The sequence below is a fragment of the Xiphophorus couchianus genome, chromosome 1 (assembly GCF_001444195.1).
Source record: "Xiphophorus couchianus chromosome 1, X_couchianus-1.0, whole genome shotgun sequence".
NCBI classification, from domain to species: domain Eukaryota; kingdom Metazoa; phylum Chordata; class Actinopteri; order Cyprinodontiformes; family Poeciliidae; genus Xiphophorus; species Xiphophorus couchianus.
Genome location: NC_040228.1, coordinates 22136662 through 22163340, shown reverse-complemented (window position 1 = coordinate 22163340; position 26679 = coordinate 22136662). Strand labels below are relative to the sequence as shown.

The window sequence follows — 26679 nt, the reverse complement described above, 5'->3', positions numbered from 1 at the left end:
TGGAGACAATTCTAAAAATAATATGTGTACAAGGTACTTTTTGCCTTTTTAAAACAGACCTGTATTTACATAAATGTAGCACAAGTTCACAAATATTGATTAAAACAGTTTATTCAGTATGACAATATAAAATTGTGAATGTTGAAAAAACAAGTGGGATTTAATTGATACTGTACTTTCTCCCCTTTTTGTTTTAAAACACGGCAACCCCCCCACACAAAAAAAAACAAACTAAAAAACCCACAAACTTTGTGTCCACACTAGTTTAATAAAAAAAAGCCCAGATAATAAACAGTTTATACCTGCAACATTTCCCATGTTTTTATACATAACAGCCTTGTTGGAAACTGAACAATGGGCCATTCAGAGGTGTGTTATCTTTGTAATTGGAGGTCAGATTTTCTGAATTCCTAGTCATTAAAATAGTAAGAGCACCTTGTGAAGTAAATATGTCAACTGTGAAAGTTGGAGGTTGCCAGCAATGCCTTGATTTAGTTTTTAATTTGACTCCTAAGTTTATTGAATATAATAAAAGTTTCAGGTATAAACAACCTGTTAACACTTTGGCTGGTTTGGTTTCCAAGACACGTTGAATGCACCACAGAACCTCCAACTTACCCTGACTTTACAGGCTGTTCCTGTTGAATTTTTGACAAAGAATTTGGAAAATACACAATTTGATTTCAAACTGAACCCACATTAATGTCACCCCAATTAAAGAGATGTAATAAAAGTACCCAAACATACATACACACATTTTAAATAAATTAACCAATGCCAAGTACAAATGTATGACTTTATTGTGTTGGTCAAAAAGTAGCTACAATGACTTACATAAATTATATATATAACTTGACTTTAAATAATATTATTAAACTTCATGCATACCCATTCATATTGAGTTCATACTTTCAAATGCTCACTATTCCACACAAAATATGCTTAAAAGTAAAACAAATATTACTCCCACTACCACTCGCCCTCCCTATAAATATTTTTAACCAATTAAGTGAGCAACAATAAAAGAATAAATTTTAGCACATCTTGTTAGTGCACACTATGTACAACTCAAATAAGTTAAAGTGTAAGACTTCATTTTATTCAATGTGGCTTTAAGATATTCCTCATTCAACTTTATTTAGGAAAAATAAAGTTCCATCATGTGGTGAAAAATACTCTCTAAAGTCCAGTTTGAAGCTACTGTAGGTATTAAGTAGCAATGCTTACTAAGATGGTTAAAGTGTTAATTTAAATGATATGCAATCCTTTAAAGATGAAAATCACAAAGTGCTTCACAAAGACAGGGCATAATAATTCAAACATAACTAATATGATTAACAAAGTCAGTCAAATACAAAATAAACTAATCAGGAACTCCAATCCAGTAGGGGGCCTCTAGGCAGAATATAAATTGTACATTGACATTGACATGTAGGCTGAATTGACTGAACACCAGCACTGATTTGTGTCTACAATAATCTCAATAATCTGAGCCACAAGGAGGAAAAGAAGAGAAAAAAATAAATTATGTTTAGATAACAGCCTCTGGGTTTGTGTGAAATAGATAAGTATTAATAGCTCTTTGTTCACAGTACAAATATTTGATTCAGTGGAACCACTTTCCTTATTTGTTTATGTTTAAACCTTATTCAGGAAACACTGGTAGCAGAGGCAGGCCACATGCTCGAAGCCGCTTACTTCGCTCGGATGAAGACCCAGCTCTGATTCTCTGAGGTGGATCTGCATTTAGACAAAATCACGTTGCCACCGGCGACTGACAAACACTTGCCTGATAAAGGGTTCTTCATTTGGTTTTTCTGAAAAACAAAAAAACAGTAAAAACGTAGAATGTCATTTTGAATATTGAAGAAGTGCACAACTGAGCAGCAAGAATGAGGAAATTGAAATCTTTCTTCTTCCCTTTGCAACAAAGCCAGTGCTGCAACAGCAAAAGGTATAGATGATGTGGAAATACTGTATATTAATTCACCTTTGTGAAGATCCATATTTGCTCTTGTGCTGCTTTTCCCTTCAATTCACACAGCTCAAGAAAAACCAAAGCCATTTCAGAGTCGGCATGTAAGCACAACTGATTGGCAGCACTGAGTCGAATCTCTCTCTTGGAGGTATACTCAAAATACTAGAAATGAAAACACATAACGGTCAGATGAAGAAAGTGATCACTTTCATTATTATTAATATTTTTAAACTGCTTTATGAGGTTATTTATAGATCCAAACAAAAACAACTGTGGAAAAAATCTAAACGTTTCCCATAGTCTTTATATATAAATTATTAGTCATAAAATTTTGGTTTGTGCAATTAAGAGTCATTGTGGAGGAGCCAGAGCATTGCATATGACTCTGAAGTCGCAGGTTGCAGATGTCTGGTCTAAATTAAACCCATGTCAATAGTCAGGTCGATAATTAAAAAGTTTAAAACAACTGAAACATGACAGTCAAGAAGGAATAAGGACCTATGTGAGAAATCATTTTTAGTCAGGAGGATGTTAGGAGGTAAATAATCTACAAAAACTGTTAGAGAACTTCAGCCAAACTGGTAGCTCAGGGTCACCAAGTCTTCATAATTATAACTGGATGATGTCTCCAGGCATTTTCTGACCCACTATCACAAATGCAAATATGTGAAGTTTGCTAAATGCTGCTAAAGCTTTAATAGCAACCACGTGTTTTGATCAATCAAGGCATGATATATGGCAAAGCACCTCACGTGCATTGATAAATCATATGGAGTGCTTTAGATGTTTTGGGGCTGATTCGGTTTGATAGGCCTTTTCTTGGAGTGACTGTCACCATGAACTCTTTGAAATACCAAATACCTTCAACAAAGAACCCAATGTCCTCTGTCAGTAAAATACAAATGGGTTGTTATTGGATCTTTCAACAAAACAATGATCTGAAGACCAAATCAGCACAGACATGGTTACTTAGATAGTGAATCAGCCTTCCTCTGGTACTCAGTCTCAGTACCAGAGGCCAGACCTAAATCCTGGAGAAAACTTATAGCTGAAGGGAAGAATATAAGAGAGGACGCTGGATTATTTGAGACATCGTTCAATATCCCTCTTTAGATACCTAAAGAGGGATATTGAACGATGTTAACATACGTTCCAGCCTTATGAAATGTCATTTTGAATTTTTCTACTGCAATGAAAGATTGGTTTATTTATGGCATTTTAAATATCTGCATAAGAACTAGCCATGTTTAAAACACTGATGCCAAATGGAAGAAGGAGGTGGTTGCATGTTGAATTTAAACTAGCTTGATGGTTGATAAAGTAGGAAATCAGTTTTGCAGGACAAACATCCTAATATCATACAATAACAGGGCTGATTAGTTTGTATTAGATTACTATTTGAACTTTAATCATGCCCCAGTAACTTTTCTATCATTCTCAGGAGCTGTCCACTATCAATAATAAACCAACAGAGAGTAATAAAAATGTCTGTCTAATTATATTATGAAAAGTATATGAGAAGTACATGAGCACTATTTTATTATTGTTTGGCAATGCTTTTCACAAAAGTTTGATTCATAGTTTTCGATTTGAAATTGCATTTACTGTAGCTACTCACAAAAACAATGGTTCCACAAAATTGTGTCCAAGCTTTTGGTCTGTACTGTACATATCTGCATTTTTTTTTTTTAATCTTTGCAAGGACTGCTCTTAAGTTGCTTTTTATATTAACAGCATTTCACATTTTTACAATTTATAGCATTTTATATTTTATTTTTTATTTTATCTACAACTACTACTCAGTGGTAGTTGTTATTGTGTCTTGTCTCTATGCTGTAACTGCGAAGTAATTTCCCTGCTGGGATGAATAAAGTACTTCTATTCTATTCTAAATTCAAAATCAAACTCCAAGGTGCTCAAAATATACTTTCTTAAAATAGATACATAATTATAATGTGGGATCTTGCCTTAGAAAGGCTGATTTGACCAAAGGTGCAATACCTGCGCTTCACCTCGGTTGTTACATTTGAAGATTTGGCCCTCCTCCCAGCGCTTTTTGACTCTTCCCACATCCAGCCGGCAGTCGCAACCGGTGTTGTTTAACTTCATTATAATGAACAACAAAATGATGAACTGTGAGGTTTGTGAATCTGAATCTCTGAATACCTTACTTGACAACATCTTAACAATGCAGTCAAATATTTTTGTAAAACACAAACAGTTGGAAGACAAACTAGGTACCTGTCCATAGATGATGGGCCTGATTTCAGGGACATATGCCTCTGGGTAAATATTGTTCAGGTACCAAGAAAAGTCCTTGCAGTTAAGTTTTTCTCTGAGTTTACGGCGGTCAGAAACATCGCCGTATGAGTCCTGGGAAGTAAATGAAAACATATAAACAACAAGGTTATGTGAATAATGGCAAAGCAATAATAAAATGCTGAATTTCAAGATATTATTTATTCTTACTGTTCGAAAAATTGAGGCAGCCTTTCTGTTTGCGCGATAGAAGACCCACTTGTAGTCATCCATCCAGACCTCAGCCAGACGCACCAGGTTGCGGAGGATGGTTATGCTACCATTTGGAAACCTGTGAGGGCTCTTCTTGCGGAAAATGTGGCCGACAACAGAACAAGGAACGATCTCTAAGAGGCCTCCACACTGCCAAACCTGCAACATAGAAAAACATGGCAAGAGAACACTTCAACTAAAAAAATTTCAAGGCATGTGGTGCCTTGCAAAAGTATTCATAATGCTTGAACTCTTTCACATCATAAATCTTAATGTTATTTGTTAATATGTCATTTTGAAGAATTTTGAATTAATGAGGTAAAAAGTATTTTTGAATTAATTAATGAGGAAAGGAAGTTAGCATGAACTTCAAGTGCAAGGAAAAGAGATATATTGTTTTAAAAATTATTTCCCCATAAAAGCTGCAGTATAACTTTTATAATACATTATGTTTTTTACATATTTGTTAAAACCGTCATTATGTCTTGACAGTATAATACGAGTCAGATAATCTGTGAAAAAAAAGAGCTCCTCTGCCTCCTCTCTGTGGTTCTATCAGAGCCAGCAGGAGAGTCCTTCCACTTAACCAGTCTGCAATACTTGTGCTAATCTGTAGAATATAGAACAATGCTAACAAGCTTAAATGGTACGATTTAAGCTTGCACTGCATTTCATGTACATTTCTTACCCTGAAAGACATTTCTAGATTCTCCCCTCCCCAGAACTCCATCTGGTCATCATAGGATCCAATTTGCTCAAAGTAGGATTTCAAAATAGAGAACAGGCCACCAGCGAAGGTAGGCGTTCTGCAAAATATGACGGCAATGTTACTTACAGCAGCAATGTCAAAGTATATTTATGTAAGATTCAAAAACAAACTTAATCTCTTGAGTAAATTCATGGTATTAGCAGAGTTCTCTTTCACTTAGAAAATAATTCAATTCAATTAAATTCAATTCGGCAGCGTTCAGACTGCCAAGTGACCCAATTCCGATTTTTTTTTTTTTTTTTTTTTGACGTAATATGACCTGTATCTGACCTTTCATGGCAGTCTGAACAAAACTGGTCGGATTTTTTCCGAATGAGACCTAGACCACTTGGGTATCCGATTCAAATGTGTCCTAAAGGCCAGGTCGCCTTCATCCGACTATTCTGCGCACCTGATAGGCGCAAGAGGGAAAAACAACCATGGCGGACAATAGTGAGGATTAAGTTGTTAAAGAGCTGCTCCGGTCGGGCAGCAACTTTAAAAATCGTAAGATATGCTCCACCGTTAGGATACATGTTTACTTCCGCAAACACTTCTTCTTCTTCTTCTTCTTCTCTCTATGTGTGATGTTATTGCGCCCTCTACTGCGCATGCGGGTTTGCAGCTCACACTGGAGATCACATACAGGTCGCATATTTGGAAGTGTGAACCATAACGGCCACGGCAAATAAATGCTATTTGACAAAAAAAATCAGAATTGGTTCACTTCAGGCTGCAGTGTGAACGTAGCCTTTGTTTATATTGTGCAAATCCACTACAAATGTCGTCTTAAGGCACTACAAAAAGTAATTTTAATTTAATCTCACATACATTCAATTAATTATTCAAAGTTTCTAAGCAAACCCAACAGATCAAAAATCTAAATTACTTCACATCAAAAATTAGCTCCAACCTCTTTATCAAGAAAGACAAATGTAATTTGATCAATTATTTCAGTAAAATCAGAGAAAAATAATTTAACGGGTAGTTGTGATGTATATTTATTGTTCTTTGTATTAAAAGGTTACAACTTGAGGAAACTTATACTGTCTTTTTTGTATCTATTTGTATTTACCTGATAGGGTATGTCTCATTCTTTCTGTGCTTCTTCTCCTCGTCTGGAACACGTTCCCATCCAAACTTGAGTCTCCAATCAAAATTTCCTCGGCTGTAGTTTTGCGGTTCAGGCACTGGTTTGTGAAATCTCAGGCTGTGACTATCGATAGACGTGATTCTTGGGCTCACCACGGCTCTGGGCTCTTCAGCTATTCGAGCCAGAAGAGGCTCCAGCCAGCCAGGGAAACATTCACCTATAAAATAAAAAGAAAACTGAAACATATTTTCACAAGCTGGAAACTATTATATGAAATACTGCTGCACAGAAATACTATTGTAATAACAAAACACATCGCCAAGCCAAATATTTGTCCTCTGCATGTAAAAAACAACAAAACTACAAACTCACAGTGGGAATCTAGGAAGGTAAGGACCTCCCCCTGTGCAGCCTGAGCTCCCATCAACCTGGCTGTGATCAGGCCTTTTCTCTCCTTCTGACGCAGGACACGCACTATTCGCAGCCTCTGCACATATTCATCCAGTGGAGTCTTTAAGAGATCTGACGACATAAATACAAAATTAGAGCTGAGGGAGGGCAAATATTAGTAATGAAATCTGACATTTTGCATGTCTTCACATTGGAGTTATATTGAAGTTAGAAGGGTTGTGATTTACTGCATATTTGCACTCTGAATGCAGAAGAAATATGTTTTAAACACTTAAATATTTATTCAGATTTTTAGGACATTTTCAAACATAAAAACGCTTTAACACAACCCATATTTTTTCAACTCTTGCTGCAAATCACTTCCTTTCCTGCTGGAGAGTGAATCTCTGCTCACCATAAAGCTTTTTCCATTTGGCATTGTTCTGTTTTTAGCTCCTCACATCTTTCCATTAACTCTGACCAGCTCCCTTCCAGTTAAGGAAAAAATGCATCTCCACAGCATAATGCTGCCAGCCCCATATTTCGGTACATTTTGCATCTAGGCCAAGAAATTCACTTTTGTTCCCACCTGACCAAATTACCTTATTCCACATGTGTTGCAAAATGACTCATTGGAAACATTTTCAGGCTTATAGCAAATCTTCCATAAAGACCAGCAGTTTGGAGTGCATGACATAATTTTCCTGATGTTGTTTAAGATGAGCTCTGCAGCTCCTCCAGAGTATCAATAGACTCTCGGATCAATGATCTCCTTTCAGTTTAGGTGGTTGGTTAGATCTTGGTAGGTTTGCAGTTGTGTTCTTTCCATTTATAGATGATCGATGAAAAATGTTTAGGAAAAGCTCCACAGTTTTATCCCTGACTTGTCTGCTGTGCCTCTTGGTCTTCATTACTTTTATTTATTCATTTCTGAAACCTTCACGGATCAAACGGATTTAACCTGAGGTTGAATCAAACACAAGTGAACTCTACTCTGTGACTTCTGGGGGCAGTTAACACTTTTCTTGAAGGTAACCATAAAAAGAGAAAATAAAAAAAAACCTAAAGTACGTATCATTTACCTTAGATTTAATAGTTATCTGCTTTCTTGGGATGGTATTTCTCATAAAATCCCAAATAAATACACATAGGTTTTTGTTTCCCTCATGAAAAGGGAAAGTTGAGGCGTTGTGAATACTTTCTGCAAGGCACTGTGTACAGTATGTGAAAGCATTAAGATATATCATTAATTACCAGTGATCTCACTCACCATCTGTGCTGGCGTCGTCCACCAGTAAGATCTCTGTGAGCAGAGCAGCAGGAGCTGTGTGCAGGACACTGTGGACGGTCCTGAGCAGAGTAGACCAGGCCTCGTTGTGAAACACTATGATCACGCTGGTGGTTGGAAGGCCGGGACATCTCAAAAACTTCTGCTTCAAGCAGCTGTCAGAGCCAGACTGGAAGTTAAGAGGCAGCTTTTTAACAACGCATAGATTTATCTCTTGCCTGAAGGGTGATGTCACCAATAAACGATGTTCTCCTGAGATAAACTCACTCTGGATGCCGTGTGTCTTTTCCTAGATCCCGGTGCAGAGAGATGCGATCGCTGGCAAACTGGTTGAACTGGTTTTTCTTGAAACCACTTGATTCCTCTTTCTGTTCCTCAGCAGTCATAGAGCGCCACACGAATGGCTTGCCGTCTACTCCTGGTTCCCAGTGATCTTGGTAAGGCCTCCGAAAGTGAGGCCTGAGCTCCTGCTTGCTGTAAAATCCAGGAGGACATTTGAGGACAGAGGAATTTGTAAACATGGTGGTCTGGTCAGGGACGGATCCACTGAGTTTCCCCACACTTCCCTTGGGAAGGTGAGGGGAATGCTGTGTCGTTGTGTAGTTGATGTAGAAGTATATAATGAAAGAAAAACACAAAAAACTGAAAAATGCTATCTTCACTGAGCGTTTATGTCGAAGCAAATAAAAATGCATGATATTCAGAGAGAGATGGGGACCTGAGAAGAGAAAAATAAACAAAACGCAACATTATAGACAACAAAAAAGTATATAAAAATGTAAATAGTTATTTCACCTGATCAACAGCTGCAGTCTAAAAAATCCCCTTTACGTCATGCTTGGAAAAAACAAATTCTTTATTTGCATATATTTGACTATTCAAAAAGTTATTGCTGTCTTATTTAAACTGTAATACAAGCCCCAATCATTTTAACAATGACAGAAAACTTATCAGGAAATGAATGAAGTAGTGACTTAAATATGAGGTAACTAATTTGACAAGATAAAAAAACACTAGGAAGGTCCTGATCAAGCATCGATGTTAGAAGATCCTTCAATGATTTACAAAGACCATAATGTTTGAAAAATAACTTTAGAAAACCTGTGTTTTTGACTAACTAACAACACTGTCTTTATTAAATAAGAAAAGTACTTACTTTTTGCTGTAATTTATCTCTGTGTTGTCCTGTTTGCCTCCCACGTCTTACAGAGACTCTAACAATGAAGTGCACAGGTGCTCAGTCGGGTCAGTGTGGATCAAGGAGTGTTTGCAACCGCTCAAACCGGTTAAAAACATCTGAGTCAGTCATGCAGCTGTGGACAGACAGCCAGGAAATCTGTTCTTTATTCCTGGTTTCACTTCGGCTGAGTTATTTTTAACTTCCATTTTACTTTTAAATTGCATTTCTTGTAAGATCACATTTATCTGGTTATGAGAGGAAGGAGAGTAAGAGCACCTTCTGCAGGATTTCTCAGACTAGTAAATGTTTGTCTAAGGTAAATGGCAGAAGAAAATGAAAAAAAAACAATACAAACCAATCCATTGTTAAATAGTCAAGTCATGATTATTTATTCAAACTTACAAAGTTTAATTCATAAGTCATAGTGACTCCAGTGCTCCAGTAAGGAGCTCAACCGAAAATTACTAACCATTATCATAAATTGGAAAAATATGTTCTTCACATAAAAAGCTATGTTTAATTCAAACAAAAGGGAACAACATAGGTTCTATATATTTCTGTTTAAGAGGTAGTTTTTACTGAATTTCTGTCTTAATTGTAAGTCTTCATAACAAGAAGATCTGGAGTTTCCATCTCCTTTCTGGGTTCATCTCTGACGCTTTCTCCAACAGTCGAAAGAGAAACACAATTGAGCCACTCTGCAGATTTGATTGTGTTCATGCATGGCTGTCTGTTATGTGTTGTGTTTTTGTATCATGTGGGTATCTGTGTTGCTAATAAGAGAGAGTGATGACTTGTCCAGTCAGGGTGCACCAGTTCTCCCACCTAGTGACAGAACTGGAGTAAGTTCTTGACTCTGGCAATCTTAGACAGACTTAAACTGTCAATGTAATGTTGCAAATAATAATAATAATCATAACAGGTTTAAAGTTCGGACGTAAAGGCTAGTAAACATGACATTTGGAAGAAACTTTATGTTTTATTTCATGGTGGCTCTCTCAAAAATCTGTATAACTTTAATGGGGTTTTAGGATGTATTTACTGCATGATCAGGAATCTATTGATGTGCAGCACTTTCCTTAATCTACCTGTTAACAATAGAGAAGAAAGAATTGACTTTTGGGCTAAGAAGATTAGCAAGCAACACGACTTCATTACAAAAGCAAAAAAATAAAAATAAAAAATCCTCTTGTATGTTTGTCATGCAGTTAATTAAGCCAGAGATAATTAAAAAGCAAAGAAAACAATATTCAATGTATGAGTATTTTAAGTGAGTCTTTTGTAAGATAGATAGATAGATAGATAGATAGATAGATAGATAGATAGATAGATTCGTTGCGTAATGAGGGCGGGGTTTGTTGCCAAGGTAACACGTAAACAAAGTTATGGTTATTTTTGAAAGCTAGGTGTAGTGAACAGGACATCGACTGGATAAAGGATCCGTAACACATATGACTTTCTTCGGCTTGACCCAGCTGGGTTATCAAAACCCAATCGGTGATAACATGCTCATAAATCCCCGGGGAGTGCCTCCGTCTCAGGGTAAGAAGAAGCTAGGCTAAGCCTTAGCTGTGCTGAACTCTAGATTTATCATGGCTGCAACCTCAGTCAAAACAGACCTAAGCATTCAGTTAAAACGTTTTGTAATTAAGTTTAAATAAACGTGCAGTCATTTATTTAAAAGTTAAAACTAGTGTCAAACTCCAGCGCCATATAACTTTATTCAAGAATTAGACAGGCATGCATTGAAAGACATGAGTTAAAATAAAACAAAGAACAGAAATAGAATAAATAAACATAAAAGTACTTTACTGATTAAATAATAAAATGTCTTTATACTGATGAGTAGAACATAAAAATCTGAGTTCAGCAAATTGTCCTTGTAGTAAGTAAAAACACATTTCAATGATTTTTAGGGGAAAAAAAGTTTAAGAGCTAAGTCACTGTAATAATTACACTGTAATCCGTTGAAACATTTCTGTTTTTAGATGACTGTTTTACAGTCAGAAGAGAATTTCAGCCATTGGTTAAAGAACAAGGAACCCTCATAAACCCAGAAGTGACCAAAGTACTACTACAGCCTCATTGCTACAGCGTTGATGATCATCGAGGGAGTCATCAGCGATACGCAGAAATGGTGAAAAAGGCTCAACCACCCAGGCGTAAGCTAGCAGACTTTAAAAAAAAACACTTGTTATGGGTTCCTTTAGAAGTTTGCAACAAAAACTAAAAGCCTCTTCTGTCCTCCAGTTCCCAACCAGCTGTATGTAATACCTCTGACAGAAAACCAGAAGTATGGATGGATGAGACACATGAGCACTGAACCATGGACCCAATGCCAAAGGTTTCCTCAAAAAATCAGCGAGATGACAAGGCGAGTATCATTACCATAACACATAAATAGACTTTTCCACCAATCTAGGCCTCTGTCTGTATAATCCAACTGTTGTTTTCCCAGGTTCGTTGGTACAATGACCTTGATACACCGAGACTTCAGCTTGTTCTGACCTCCCTCATGTTTTGGCTTCATGAAGCAGAAGCATGCACACTCCCTCCCACATATCACTGTTGTTTTGAAAGTCAAAAAAAAAAAAAGCCTGCAACTTTTTGACTCTTCAATCTTATTTTATTGAATAAAATTTAATTGCTTTGTTGTTCCTATCGTTTGTTTCTTTTTATATATAAGTGTTTGTATGTATGCGTGTAACCGGGTTTGTCTCGTTGAGATTAAAAATTTCTTTTTTTAAGAGAGATTTGGCCAAGACTCTCAGCAACACACAATCACAAATCAAAAGTACAAAATGTGGCCTTAAATACATATATTTAACAAATAATTGCTCTAATTAATGGATATTGTACACTATTTTAATTGTGCACTATGAAATGTGCTATAACAGTGCTATAGTACTCTGTTAAATCTCTAGTAAATACAAAATGTACATGCTGACATTATTCTAATAAGTTGTTTTTTGAGCTGTAAAGAGTTGTATTCACTGAAATTCAGATAACATGAGCAATTACAATTTTTTTTTTTGCTATGGGATTAATAATGTATTTATTAATTGAAAATTCAGAAATGCTAGATGGAGGTTGAAGCATCTTCATTCCTACTGAATGTGATCCAAGAAAGGAACAGCAGAGAATCGGCAGCATTGTTTCAAATAGGGAACAAAACTACTTCTGGATTTTGTGATCCAATCTTACAGCTTATACTGCTAAAAGATTTGTAGACCTTCCTTTCAAGATGGAAACAGTATTTCCTGATGTTTGTTACCTTTAGATCTCGGTCCAATCGGCAATCAGAGCCGTGTGCCAAACCAGGAAGTGTGATTCTTGGTCTTAGGGAGTTTAGTGGAGTCCATCTCTGGATGGGGTCAGGAACCAACACATGATCAGATCAGTGTTTTGTTTTTTTTTACATATATTCTTGATGTTTTCACTCCGATCATCTTTAGGCTTCAGTGACACTAGTGACCCCTAGAGGAAAGTCGGGTTAATTACAAGAAAATTTGTTTGTGGTTTTGTGCAAAACTATGGAAGCCCGTTTCGGCCACTCTGTTAAAAAATAAACAAAAATAAATAAATTATCATTATAATAAGATACTGTCTCAAAACAATGAGATAGTATATTTATCTCCAAATAATGAGACAATTATTTTTTTTTAACAGAGTGGTGGAAAAGGGCTTCCATACAAAATCTGCATAAATGGAAAATGGGAGTTATATTAAATATTGTAACAGTCAGAGTGCCTGCATTGAACTGTTTTAAAAAAAACCCACTTTAAAATAAAAATTATAAACATAATAAGGGAAGCCAGAAGAGTTTGAATCATTGCAGCTACACTTGATTCCTCATAATGTTTCTCAAAGCACTCCAGAGCTAACATAAATGATGCAGCTTAATCAAATCTTCTATGATGAAGTAAACTTAAGGAAAGCACTGTTTTATTTTAATAGACAGATTTTTAATATTTAATAATTGAGTTTAGATTTATTTTCAATTGGTGAATTTACTTGGTGTTTAATAGCAATTGGATAACACTTTCTTAATTATAGTGCTAACTTATTTTGTAGTGTTTAGTTGTAAAAATAAAAATAATTGGTTTGACATATTTTATGTACATCAATCAATATGGTAGTAAAAAAAATCACTAACGGAGAAAAAAGTACTTGTTTTACATTTTATTTTTTTCTTCAAGGGGAAATGTTATTTTTCTCTTTGTCATAGTCCTCAACTCTTCTTTTCAACTGAGCAAAACACTCCCCTTTCAACTCCTCCAACTCAGGTAAAATACAAACAAAAAAAGAAGAAGAAAACAAAGCAGAAGGATTCATCGGGCCTGAGCAAAAACACTGTTTCAGTAGTATGGGGAACACATTCCTCCCGGCTCCCGTTTCCCCTGAAAGCATCCCAAGAGTTAACAATCAACACAAGTCCATGGACAGCTAGTAGAAATAGAATAAATACAATGAACAATTTTATGAACTCATGTCCATTCTATAAACTCTCTGCTTCAGGCTATTGGTCACAGTTTGTGTGATAGTTGGTGATCTCGGTCGCGTCTCCGGATGCTCCCAACGCACCCAGGCCTCCGTTGCACAGGAGAAACCAGTAGCACAAGACTGCTTGAGCTGGCTTTGGTACAAACGAGATCAACTGTTTGCTGCTGGAGATAACGAGGACGCTGCATTGGTGGTGAAATGGTTGGTTAAAATAACTTTCAAAAAGCCCTTCATTTTTGACTCATGTCAGCGGACCAGGCATGGTAAGCAGACACAGATATTTAGCAAGTTTTGTTGTTTTTTTAAGTTACAGCTTCTGCTCAAATTTTACATCAAAGTGGATGATCCTGAAGTTTAAAATGAGATGTCAAAGAAATAATTGAGTAGGACTGATGTTGCTCTCTTGCTCCTCAATAATACAAGACAAATTTGGCAGTTTGGAAATATTTCTGGTCATAAAAAACATTGACGATGCTGATGTGGAAACTAAATATGCGCCACGTATCGCCCTCATTAAGGCAACTCTATTTGTACACAAAGTGCAACCAGCAAGCTAAAAGTGTCTGTAAAGCAGCTAGACAATAGACTAACTAACCAGCTAATATCATTTAGTTGTTTTTGTGGTATTCCATAAAGAGCAAAAACAATTAAATGAGTAGCATTCTGCTCAATAAGCATTGAAAACTACAGCTAAAATTTGTAGGCGTTTATTGCATATTTTCACTTAAGTTTATGCATCAAATGTGTCAAAACCAAAAAATAAACACAAAAACTATATAATAACATTATTATAACTGTAATAATAAATTCTATTATTTAAGTAGCAGTAATATATTTTTATTTCTATTCTCAATTTTTGTGAAAATGCTGTGACATCGTGAAATCGTTGCTCAAGGTTATCATGCTCATCTAAAACCGTTTGGAGATGCACGTAGAAGGTCAATTGTTTCACATTGAGAGAAATAAAGAAAAATATAGAGAATAGCTCTGTAAAAAAAGTTTTAAAAAAGACCCTCCGAATATTAAATTAAAATAATAATTCATTTTTTCATGTCAACTGGGGGGGAAAGGCAGTCGAGGACAAAATGTGGATAATAAAGCAAATTGCCACATTAGACTTCAGCAACATATCAACATATCAACTGAGGAACCAAAGTATTAATTATTCTGGTTTTACTTCATGATTCCATAATAATCTGTATTTTGTTTTCCCAAATCGACCTGAACAGATATCTCGCTAATTTTTATTACTGTTGCATATTTTACAAGTCATCATGAGTTTTTAGTTCATGATTCCATTTGTTTCTTCAACTGAGTAATTACATGTCCTTTTTCTTGAATCAGATCTGAAAAACAGTTATGCCATGAATTACATCACTTATTTTTTTATCATTATTATTGGACGCATGCTTTACACAACCGAAATCTTTAATTGTTAACTAAACCATGGTCATTTCTGTGATTTCTTTTATTTTAAAAAAAGTCTGAGTTGTTTAGTTTTGTTACAAAATAGCGAGTATTGATTCCGTATGGGTTTCATACACTCAGTTTGTCAGATTAATGTGGATAAAAAATGTCAACCTGCCTGTCCTGCACCAGCCTGTCTGTATGGAGCAACACCAGTGATGCTTTCTGTTTTTTTACCGCTGAAATTAAAAAGAGGGCCTGTTAGAGCCTGACTGGAGTGGATTAAATAAAACACACAGTGACTCACATGTGCTAAATGCTGTCATTTTCTCAACCATGCTCCTATCTGGGTCAGTGGTTCTGATTTCGATCCCATCTCGCAAGCAGCAGAGCTCGGCAGTTGATCCGTTGGTACCAGTGAGCTTTGAATTTTACAAGAAAGCGTGCTGTTCTTCATCGGAAATGGAATCATCATATTAAGCATAATAACTAACCAGAATCATCATAATAACAACACTAAGAATATACAAATGATGGGTACATAATTTATACAAAATACCCTACGTTGAAACAAACGGAAAGCAAAAATTAAAAATGAAAAGAAACCACAGTAAGACATGCTCAAAGCAGTTATGTTTGGCAAGAAAGCAGTTTTGTTGTATCATAAAAACCTCACAGTGAAAATAGTTATGCCCCTTCAGGATTACAAAGCACAGTATTCAGTCGAAATCAGCGGATATTTCTTTCCTTCATCTACTTCTTCATAGAAGAATCAAGCTGCATGACGCAACTGCGTTGAAATCCGTAGTTTCTGCCCCTCCTTACCTGGAGGTTCTGGAACAGCTCACTGATTTATCCTCCTTCATCCCCCCCCCCCCCAAAAAAGAAAAAGAAAAGAGACAAAAAGGAGCTCAAACCAGTGGAGAGTCCTCTAATCCCAATCTGAGCTCGATCTTTGTTTTGCTCAGATAAAAATATATAACCCCTCTCATAGCATATCTAGTCATCTTTAGTCACTTTTAATTTCATCTGTTAAAATGATTGAGGGTCATTTTATTATTTAGAGTTAAAAATCTGTTCTCTGCTGCCTAAATAATAGACAAAATAAATAAACTCTGTATTTTATGAGAATGAGCCTTCACTGCCAGAAGTCGGGCGAAAGAAACAAAAAAAACAACAAAAACAAAGGTGGTGATCATTGTTGACTTCAGCGAAAACATATCACAATATTTGCCTTGCTTTTAGTAAATACTTTAGTCTTTGGTCAATATATTCCTCCTCAGTTTATACATATAGTCATACACACACAAATATGCATGTACATACACACTTATAAACGTGTAATAAACTGGATATTTGTGCACGTATGTGTTCACACTTTTTTTCATAAAGGACCTTTAGCACAAAACATCAAGACTGAAATAAATAATTAAAGCGGGAACAAAAGTACCTGTTCATAAATTGTGTCAAACAAACAAACAAACAAAAAAATAATAATAATTACCGAACAAAAGAACAACAAATAAAATAAAAAGTAGCCTTATGTACAGCGATAATTTTCTTTTCACACAGGCTAAAAGGCGTTGTTTTAAATAAACAGACTTTGCATCTTTCAAGAAGCCTGAGAGAGAGGCTAGACATGAGAAAAACACGTTGTCCTCCAACATGTACGCGGGCCGAGATGGCTGTCAAACAAGAGCTTTCTCCTCCCATCGAGAACGCTTTCCCTTCTCCGGAGTCCTAAAAGTTCATGTTTTCCTCTTTGCTTGGGATTCAAGTGATGGCGATTGTAGTTCTCAGCTGTTTCGCTTGCGCTGTGAGTGCTCGCTCAGTGGTGCCGTGTCCTTGCAGTGGGTACCGACCCAGCGTCCGCTGCTGCCATGGCTGCTAGCTGTTGGGTGGCCCATCGTTTAGGAAGTAGGTCGTCATTTCCCCTTTACCTTTGACCTTAACGACTCCGCGGCACTCCAGCACGTATCCTTTGCTATCAAGCACCTGGTAGAGGTCTGTGGTCACCTGGGGAGTTTAGAAAATATCAAATGAGGATTTAGGGAGATCGAGTGATATTCTGAGGTACTATTGTGATAACAATAAAAATATATGGTAAAAAAACCCCAATTTATTAGTAGTTTTGTAAATAACTCTATGGTTGACTTCATAGCACCAAACACACAAACATCCCCATTTAAAACAGACTTTCTGGACTCCTCTTACTTAAAGAAGCGAGATTTATAACACTAAACTAAACACAGTAACATTCAATCTTATTTTTGAATCTTATTTTCATGCTTTCATGAAACAAACAGTGGAGAAAATGGTAAAAATGTCATTTAGGATAATACTGTCACTTTTGTTGTTATTTGGTATTGTTAATTGAAATTTATTGAGACGAGGATAAATCAATTTCCTGTTAAGACAAGAAGTTTTCCACAATAAATGATGAAAGACAGTAGCAGAAACATCAGGAATCATGTAAATACTATCCATCCCTGGATGTTGAGTTTTGCTTTACTAAGAATACTAAGTTTACCTACGATGCTGTACTACTGTTTTGTAATACATCGTAGTACACTGATACTGAGAAACAGTAGCACTATTTATTACAAAATATTACTACTTCTAATTGACAGGGAAAATATTTGGTGTACTAGTGTAGTGTAAAAAACTTGCACAAATACATCCCAAACTGAACTCAGGGCTATCAAAGAAGTCGAAAAGGAAAAAAAAAAATCTAAACTAAAATTAATGTAGACCATTTTAATCTACATGAATTTTTTAAGTTTGAATAAATGCCACTCGTCCTTCCAAGTTGAATTCCTATTGTATGTATTGTATGTATGTTAAAACTTACCTGAATGCGGTCAGGTACACCTGTGCTGTCCATGCGACTGGCCACGTTTACTGTGTTTCCCCAAATATCATACTGGGGCTTCCGGGCGCCAATAACTCCTGCTACCACTGGCCCAATGTTCAGACCTGTGAATTAAACACAAACTTTGCAAAAACATGCACTGTGAAGATCAGGCTTACAATTTTCCCCATAATTTTTTCTCCGTACCTATCTTCATCTGGAAGTTGTTGAAGGAATGCTCATTGATATATTTCATCTGCTCTCTCAGTCTCATAGCATAGTCTGCTAGCGCTGTAATATGAGAACGACCCTCTTTGTCATAAGTAGAGTCGTTAAGACCGGAGGCCGCCATGTAGGTAGAGCCAATGGTCTTGATCTTCTCCAGCTGCCTGTACTTCTCTTCACTGATGATCTGAGCCATTAAAAAAAACAGATGTTCATTTTCACCAGGTTGCACTTTAATACTGTGATCTGAGTTTTGTAAAAAAAAATAATAATAATTTATTACCTCATCGTAGTCAGCGATGATCTCATTGAGCAGCCGGAGACACTCCACCCCTTCGTTGTTGGCCTCCAGCTCCACGTAGAACTCAGAGAAATTGCTGATGGATGCGAACATGACGGCTACGCACTCACAGGACTGGTAGTACAGCTCATCGTTGCGCCGTTCTCGAGCCAAGAAGTGAGCAGCCACGTCCTTCGGCAGGATGTTGTGAAGGAGGCGGCGGTTGTAGGCCTGCAGCTCCTCCATCTCTTCCTTCTCCTCGGTGGCCTGGCAGGAAATAAACAGCTTTGATAAGGACCATGATGCCACAACAGAGACATAATTATTCACCAGGAATCCAGAGTTTGGTAGTAACTACTTACATTCAACGTATAAGAAAAAATTCACTTTTAGGAGTATTTTTACTGTGCTGTACTTTTTACTTTTACTTGGGTAGTTTTATTATGAAGTATCACTACTCTTTTTTGAGTAAAATCTTTGGATACTCTACCCATTTGAGTAACTTCACTGAATGAAGAACAAGCTTGTTTTATATAAAATTTCACCTGACACATATCTGTAGTTTTTGTTAAATTTTCATGTTTCTTTTTTGTTGCTGTTGTTTTCTCCCTCTTTTTCCCACTTCTACCCAAAATATCTGTAACTCTAGATTAATAAAAACAAGTCAGAAAATAACTGCCAAGATTAAAAGAAAAAAAGTATCCTAACCCAAATATGTTAAGCAATTAATCTTTGTTGTGACACCACTTGGTTATGCGTTATTTTATCTTTGTTTCAATTGTATCCATTTTAATGTGTACCTCTTTTTTGTTAGTTTAATTTATAAGTTTTTTGTTGTTATTATTCATTCTCTTATCTAATTTATTTGTTTGTCTGTAATGTATGTTGTGTATGCACTATTTGGCGAATAATAAGCAAAAAAGTTTAATTAATTTTAAAGTAAAAGAAATTAAGAAAACGTTTCTTTTGTCCCATTTTGTAATTATATTATTCATAAGAATTATTGTCATTTTGGTATTTAAAATACAACAATTTTCACATAACTTTATATACTGATGATGGTAATTTTTAAATATTAAAAAAATATGTTTTGTTTTAACAAATACTTTTTACTTTTACTTGAGTAAAAGTATGTTTTATTAGTACTACTCTTACTTGAGTACAATGTTTTGGTACTGTACACACAGGAATCACAGACGGCCAGATCTAAACATAAAAGTGACCCGACAGCACCCTCTGGTGGCCGTACCTGTAGTTTCCAGAGGAAGTCGAGGCGAGCCGTAGATTCAACCTGCTGTGCGTGCAGGTACAGCGCCAGGACGAAGACTGTGAGGATCACAGGAGTCATGACTCGCAGGGACACTTTGGTCACAGAGTATGGGCTGCAAAGAGACCGAAACTCAAACTGAAGGAAAGAAACTCAGAGAAATGATTACATTTTTAACAAAAGCAATTGAAACAACATACCACTCAACTGTAGTTTCATTGAAACTGGACCTGAAATTACAAACAGAAAATTATTTTTGTTTGTTGGAGTTGCAAAATATGGGAAAATTTCAAATATTATTACTATTAATTTTAAATATTTAAGTGCTAATGAAAAAATTAGGAAGCACAGTAAAAATGAAATTCCTTCTTAAGGAGATAAAGGCGTGCTTCGAAAAGAAATATCATAGAGTAGGACACTGTAATATTTTCTTTACTTTCCACTTTCTTCACATATTTTAAGGTCATTTTATGAGTAGATAAATATAAAACAATCTAATGTTTTATATTTATTCATTCCGGTAGAGATATAAAGAAAAAAAATGATAAAAGTTATCTCATAAATGTAAATAAACAGAACTTACCAACTGGTTTCATTTAAAGCACTAAAAGAAAAAAAAAGAAGCTCAGTGAAAACACAAAAAGTATTTTAAAAAACAGTCAAAAATGAACTAATTGTAATTTTGATATATGAATATTTAATACCAGTTTTAACAATGGTGAAAGATTCAACTAAAGTGATCCAGCATTTAAAACTGAAGACAGCACTTTTTCACTTTTTTATAGTAGCAAAAAATACCTAAAAAGATTAATTCAACTATTCATGCTTAGTTTATTGCTAAATAGGTAAAGAAAAAAATCACAACATTTTTGGGTTTTTTTGAAAAACGCTATTTTTTTGAGCCGGGAGTACATATGAGAGGAAGATTTTGGCTTTCATGACAAGAAGTTGGGAAATTATGTGTTTTGTAACAACAGAAAAACATCCAGATCTTAAAAGTGCGGCATGAAACTTTTATGAAAACTATTTATTTGCGCATTTGTTGAAATTGTCACTATGTGGTGACAGTATGATATGAGACAAATAATCTGTGAAAAAAATTTAGCTCCACTGCCTTCTCCTGATGCTAACTAAAAACAACCAATCAGAGCCAGGAGGCGGGTCTTAGCAATGTCAATCACAATGTTGTATGGCGCTGCTCATCACCCTTCTCTCAGCCTGAATATCCTGTTGTGAATGCTAAGTCTAGTTAGCATGGCCACCGATGAAGGCAGATAAACGGTTTTCCTGAAAAGGTACTGTAAGTTGATCCTCCACCATTAGCACATGCAGCAGCGAGTACATGAGTTGATTGACAGCGCTAAGACCCTCCTCCTGGCTCTGATTAGTTGTTTTTGGTGCATTTCTTCAGACGGCAGTAGCAGAACTGGAAGGAGGTAGAGGAGATTGATTTTTCACAGATAATTTGTCATGACATCAAGACACTTTTAACAAATATGTATAAAACATCCTGTTTATAAAAGTTACATAAATATTTTTTTAAGTATGAAACTCTATAGAAATTAGTTGAAGAATGAGTCAAATAACGAGCAAACAACAAAAATTGGGTGATTTGATGCCAAGTTTTAGACAGTTTTAGTTATACAACCAAAATTTAAAATCACAGGACATAATTGCTTTTTTTTACCACAACACGCTGCTGCACTCACATGGCATTGGAGGTGACAAAGAGGTCTGCGTTGTCAAATAGTGCTACTTGCGGCCACTCCACGAGCAGCAGGAAGGTGAGCTGGATGAGCAGCATGAGGGCCAGCTTCCCTATGCTGCTGATTTGCAGGAACACGGAGCAGGCCAGCAGCGTCAGCAGCACACTGTAGCTGAAATACTGGAACAGACAGGAGACAGCCGCGACCCGCATCAGCAACCACGAGTCACAGAAAAATTTGCTTGCTTCTTTTGGAGGCCGCTCCAGAGGAAAGTGGTGTAAGATGGTGGACTCACCTCGGGAAAGGGGCAGGAGGGGCCTTGGCTGGGGCAGATCTCCAGGCCTCCTTCGATGGACACATTCAAGCTGCGGATCAGACACGGCGTCACCAGGCCTGCAGACGTGTTCAGCTGCTCGGTGACGCATTCTGTCAAGCTCTGGGTGTCGCAGGCGAACTGGAGACAATCATCCAGAAACGCATTCAGAATCACGTCCTTAAAACAATATATATCTTTTTTTTTGTCAACTCTGAGCTTACCATATTAACAAAGGCAGAGATGAAGACAAGGATGATGGAGAAAACTCCAACCAGGGTGCTGTTGGTGCGAGACTGGACAATCTTCTTCGAAACGGTTTGCATTGCAGCTGGGAAGAGCTGCAAACACAAAGGATTTCCACATTATATATCGTCCCAGTACAGTGCCTTATAAAATTATTCATACACCGTAAATTTCTTTCATTTTGTTGCTTTACAACCACAAATGTCAGTGTATGTTATTAGAATTTTTTACAGCAGAAGTGGAAAGAAAACATTACACAAAATTTTTTTTTTTTACCCCTGGTTAATGAATAAGTCATAAAAAATAATTCTGTTCAATTCTGGCAACAAATTCTTAACTGAATTTAGTTCTGGCCATTAACTAGGCCGTTCTTGCCTATTATTATGCTTAGATGATCTGGTTCTTTTAGGTTTTCTTCCAGGATTGTCTTGTTTTTGTTTTAAGCTCTATCTGTCTTTCCATCAACTAGGACCAGCTTCCCTGTCCCTACTGAAGAAAAGCCCTGCTGCCGTCACCGTGTTTCACCATGAGGATGTTGCGTTAAGAATTTCAGTGGTATTTTCCGCCTCTGCATTTCGAGCTATGTCTTAGTCTCATCTGATCAGAGCATCACTTTCCTTCCACAAAATCTTTCTTCTTATTTGTGGAGTGTACGGCTAATAGTAGTCCGGTCAACTACTGCGATGAATGCAGCCATTTCTTCACAGGTTTTAGTTGTTTCATGTTAATTCTTTTTATAAAACATGCATTGAGCAGAACTACATAATATGTTCAAAGCTTGTGATTTTGTTTCATAATTATATCAAATGAGTTTCATTTACTAATTATGTGATTGCTGAAAGCAATTTTTTACACTATATTTTATTTAGGGGTATCAAGTTATGTTCATTTTTGAAAACATGATCAATTCAGTTGCCCATCCTTTGGATCATGAGTTTCTAAAAACTGTACAGTATTTTCTGTTACAGTTTGTACATTATTTTATTATTGTTATTGTTCATTTTATTTCTTTATAAATTGTTTATATAGCTACTTTTTAAGTGGACATATACAGTATATTAGGGCTGTGTAATTTTACTGATTCTACACTATTTATCAATATATTTTTCTTCCTTGTAAAGTATCGATTTTCCATCCTTGAGTATCGATACATTAAATCCTACTCAAATCCCTTATGTTCCAACTTTCACATGTACATTAAAAATGGCATGTAACGAAACAACCAGTTACAATTAAATAAATAATGATATGAAATAGATAAATTACATTTTCCAATATAACTGAAAAAGACAAAAAAAAAGTTCCTTTTCTGCATAACCAAATACACAAAGCCACACAATTAACATTTAAACAAAGCACACGTATAACAAAAACAACATTTATTACACCAGTATTGCACAATCAATTAAATTAATTTAATCCAAGTTTATGGAACAGTCACAAAATGTCAACAAACTCACTCTGTCCCTCTAAAATCTTTCAGAAAATCTTAAAAATGTATTGAATCGCAGTTTTCTGAATATTATGATATATATCGTATCGTGAACAGAATATAGTGTATAGTATCGTGAGATTAGTGTGTTGCTACAGTCCTGCTATATATTTCTTGCTGCTGTTACACCAGAATTTTTTCTTTGCGGAAATATAAACATCTTCTATTACAGGAAGATGACTAAACAAGAGACCCACACTTCAAAACCCCTTTTCATTAACTTCACAATCCTTTCCTCTTTTATTTTAGTCTACAGTATAAAAGACTAATAAGAAACAATATTTGTGGTTGCAACCAGACAAAATGTGCCAAAATTCAAGGAGCAAGAGTCGTTTTGCATGAAAGAATATGAGCAACACTTTTGTAATTGTGCCCAGATGAGCTGCTCCGCTACCTTGATGCAAGAGTATATGGCACAGATGAAGAGAATGTTGGCGAGGATGATGAAGATACTGATGTAGATTCCCAGCATCACTGGAGTGCTGCAGGGAAAAGAAACACATAAACAGCTTCAGAGTTTCATCTCAACAAATGTTGGTTTTTCTGCGCTGCAATTTTTACTGAGAAAAATCAACTAAATAAAAATGATTTTAGGCCACCACATGTGCATCCATGATGAATGGTTTTGGCGTCCATCATGGTGGAGCGGGTGTTCTATCAGATCATCATACGTTGTCAGAATAGCATACATGCAGTGAGTACGCATGCCTGCGCATGCGCATTAAGAAGTCCGACCGTCAGAGGAGCTGTCAGTTCAGCATACGCGTCAAGTTGTGACGAAAATAAGTCATTAAATTGTTTTCAATGATAACTAGATAGATATACATGCATTGTCGCGGTTTCAAGGTGTATTTAAAGCAGGGTCTAGCTGCAGCTGCAGTCAACTACAACACACGCCCATGTAAAACTCGTTAACCTACTTACAGCTGTTAATAGCAAAGTGTATGACGATCGACGTCATGATTCTACGTTGCTGATTAAATAAAATCATATGGTAATGACAGTATATACTTGTCTGATAGATATAGCCGTCAGTTTGTGCTAAGCGTATGACAATCTGACAGAACACGGGCCGAGTTTCGAAGAGAGTGACGTCACGTGCAAAGGGTTAATAAATGCAGCTGAGATAATAGTTTGGAAAAAATACATATATTTTTAGAAGTGCTTTCTGTTATGTTAACAAGTCATTCGCTGGTCTGATAAAAGAGCCTATTTATTGAACACAATGGATTTTTAGAGTGAAGTCAACTGTATAAAATTAATTAGCATTTTTCACTGCTACATTTAGTATCACTGTGAACATACTTTACAAGTAAATTCATCCTTTTGTGACTCATTCTGACATCGTAAAAGTATCATAAGTGCTACTTCTCCACATTTTCAGCTTTATGCAGAAGAGCGTTGGCTAGACTCAGCAAAAAAATAAATAAAAAATCCCATAAAGTTAGTACAAATAACTTCCCCGCAGTCCAGAACAGTTTTTCTGCAGTTCTGTGGTTATTATTAAAAGAGCTCAGTGAAAGTAAAACTAAAGTTTCAACATTTGCAGCTAATGACAGTTTAGTTTGGAAACCTTTAAAGATGTTTCTGCAAAATGTGAAACAATCAAAGCAGAAAATTCTGTTAAAAACAGTAAATATTGAAATGTCTAAACATGAAACAGACAGACGCTGTGAGATGTGAGGTACTCACTGTGGAAAGACAACAATCTGTATGAAAGAAATGAAGCAGAATACTAGCAGAGTACAGGCAACATATCCCCCAAAGCGGTCGTCAACTTTCTTGGAATACTGCAACATAAAAACCACAAAAGGAAATAAATGTTTTTGGGTTTTTTGGGTATGACAATATTTACTAATGTAGACACAATGAGGGCACTGGTATCACTGTCAGTGCTTTAAAGTCCTCCTCAGATTATTGCTGCAGACTGCTAGTCAGCTGGCTATAAGAAGGCTCCATTCTTGTCAGAGAAGCAAATTGGAATATCATGCCTCTGAAACCAATAAAGCGCTACTTATTTTTCTTATTACAGTAAATAGTTGGGTCACTATTTTGACACAGTGAAAGTGTAATATTTGTATTAAATGCTATCATACTGTAAAGGAGCACGCTTACTTTGAAGTACAAAAAACTAAGCATTTTTGTTATTTTGCACCTTTTTTTCCAGACTGGACGTCTGGAAGGTGAGAAGGAATTTCTTGACGTGATCTTTTCTGAGCTGGTCAATACTCCGAGCATCGATGGCTCGCCCCAGAAATTCATCCACTTCATCTTCTGGGTTCATGGCCTCCTGAACACCCCGGCTTTCATAAAAGAAAAAAAAAATACAGAATGAGTGTTACTAAGTAGTAGTAAAAAAAAGCTATGACAAGAAATGGCTAAATAAAAAACCCACAATAATTAGTGAATGGAAAAATATAACCAAAGAAATCTGTGTTATGCAACACTTTCTCTAACATACGCCACAAAGAAAGGAGAAGAATGCTGAAAAAACTGGATGTCGTTTAATAAGCTCTAGTTTTGCTTGACCAGCATCAAACTCAAAAAATAAAACTCGATATAATCATCATTAGGGATTAACCGATTTATCAGTGCCGATTTTCTCAATTTTGGGATATCGGTAATCGGCTGATGCTTATATCTTATTCCCTGATTTGATCTACCTCAGCAAAGATTTAAAAATCCACCACTTCTCTTCTGTTCTCCCATGAGAGACATTTGACTCCGCGTCATGTCTGCACGTTTGCAGATAACAATAGTAACCCCACTGTTGCCAATTAAGCAATTTTCTTGCTATCTTTAGCAACATTTCAGACAAAAACAATTGGTAATGGTCAAAATGAGAGTCAACAGGAAAGGCTTTTTAAAGATCAGTAATCGACGTATCAGCCAGAAAACGATCGGTGGACCGCTAATCATGATTCTGGTGTAATCTGATGCAACCCATTTTCCCACAGGCTTACATATGAACTACTGCACATGCTTGTTATGATGACTTTATTTGTCTGTCAAAATGTGTTTTACTGTTGTTTCTAAAAAAAAAAAAAATAGAGTTTAAATAAGGAAAAAACAGAAACACAGGGAGGCAACGGAGCAAAACAAAAAAAATCTAACAAAGTAGTGTTTGGACTTACTTGTCTTTACTGGAGGACTCATCAATCCCCTAAAAAAAACAAAGGAAAGGAGACAAAATGATGGATA

General features: G+C 36.1%; 3 protein-coding genes across 5 annotated transcripts in view; 1 reads left to right on the top strand and 2 right to left on the bottom strand.

The window, feature by feature from the left end:
• Positions 1-95: 95 nt before the first annotated feature.
• On the bottom strand, positions 96-9285 carry LOC114140242 (polypeptide N-acetylgalactosaminyltransferase 6-like). 2 transcript variants are annotated; one of them, XM_028010096.1, is made up of 11 exons: positions 9165-9285; positions 8276-8482; positions 7991-8163; positions 6703-6852; positions 6313-6547; positions 5178-5295; positions 4448-4648; positions 4220-4351; positions 3980-4081; positions 1991-2140; positions 96-1817 (listed from the first exon to the last, which is right to left on the bottom strand). In XM_028010096.1, exons 2-11 carry the CDS (start codon positions 8392-8394, stop codon positions 1695-1697), a joined length of 1503 nt encoding a protein of 500 aa, XP_027865897.1. In that variant the 5' UTR covers positions 8395-8482; positions 9165-9285; the 3' UTR covers positions 96-1694. The 2 variants fall into 2 exon arrangements, with proteins under 2 accessions (XP_027865897.1, XP_027865828.1); XM_028010027.1 differs by having other exon boundaries at positions 8276-8726; positions 9165-9276.
• A 1256-nt stretch (positions 9286-10541) lies between these two features.
• Positions 10542-11847, top strand: spmip11 (sperm microtubule inner protein 11). The gene is made up of 4 exons (XM_028010217.1): positions 10542-10730; positions 11177-11350; positions 11439-11562; positions 11647-11847. The coding sequence occupies exons 1-4, from the start codon at positions 10640-10642 to the stop codon at positions 11693-11695; spliced, it is 438 nt and encodes a 145-aa protein (XP_027866018.1). The 5' UTR covers positions 10542-10639; the 3' UTR covers positions 11696-11847.
• A 1508-nt stretch (positions 11848-13355) lies between these two features.
• Positions 13356-26679, bottom strand: part of LOC114140049 (adenylate cyclase type 6-like) — a 51298-nt gene continuing 37974 nt past the window's right edge. For both annotated transcript variants that reach the window (XM_028009892.1, XM_028009910.1), the window contains 14 exons: positions 26613-26641; positions 25634-25781; positions 25171-25268; positions 23873-23960; positions 21965-22081; positions 21723-21881; positions 21431-21606; positions 20305-20325; positions 19922-19951; positions 19704-19836; positions 18458-18721; positions 18157-18361; positions 17950-18074; positions 13356-17114 (listed from right to left, as the gene is read on the bottom strand). In XM_028009892.1, coding sequence (XP_027865693.1) covers positions 16986-17114; positions 17950-18074; positions 18157-18361; positions 18458-18721; positions 19704-19836; positions 19922-19951; positions 20305-20325; positions 21431-21606; positions 21723-21881; positions 21965-22081; positions 23873-23960; positions 25171-25268; positions 25634-25781; positions 26613-26641 — 1722 coding nt within the window. In that variant the 3' untranslated portion in view covers positions 13356-16985. The remainder of the gene's footprint in view (positions 17115-17949; positions 18075-18156; positions 18362-18457; positions 18722-19703; positions 19837-19921; positions 19952-20304; positions 20326-21430; positions 21607-21722; positions 21882-21964; positions 22082-23872; positions 23961-25170; positions 25269-25633; positions 25782-26612; positions 26642-26679) is intronic.

Excerpts from the sequence above, each read along its gene's own strand:
- LOC114140242 (XM_028010027.1), bottom strand. The coding sequence starts at position 8,703 with ATGCATTTTTATTTGCTTCGACATAAACGCTCAGTGAAGATAGCATTT. Across the intron at positions 4,649-5,177 it reads ATCTAGAAATGTCTTTCAGG|GTTTGGCAGTGTGGAGGCCT; the intron begins GTAAGAAATGTA and ends TCTATGTTGCAG. Across the intron at positions 4,352-4,447 it reads CTGCCTCAATTTTTCGAACA|GACTCATACGGCGATGTTTC; the intron begins GTAAGAATAAAT and ends TTTACTTCCCAG.
- spmip11 (XM_028010217.1), top strand. The coding sequence starts at position 10,640 with ATGACTTTCTTCGGCTTGACCCAGCTGGGTTATCAAAACCCAATCGGT. Across the intron at positions 10,731-11,176 it reads GGGAGTGCCTCCGTCTCAGG|ATGACTGTTTTACAGTCAGA; the intron begins GTAAGAAGAAGC and ends TTCTGTTTTTAG. Across the intron at positions 11,351-11,438 it reads AAAGGCTCAACCACCCAGGC|TTCCCAACCAGCTGTATGTA; the intron begins GTAAGCTAGCAG and ends TCTGTCCTCCAG.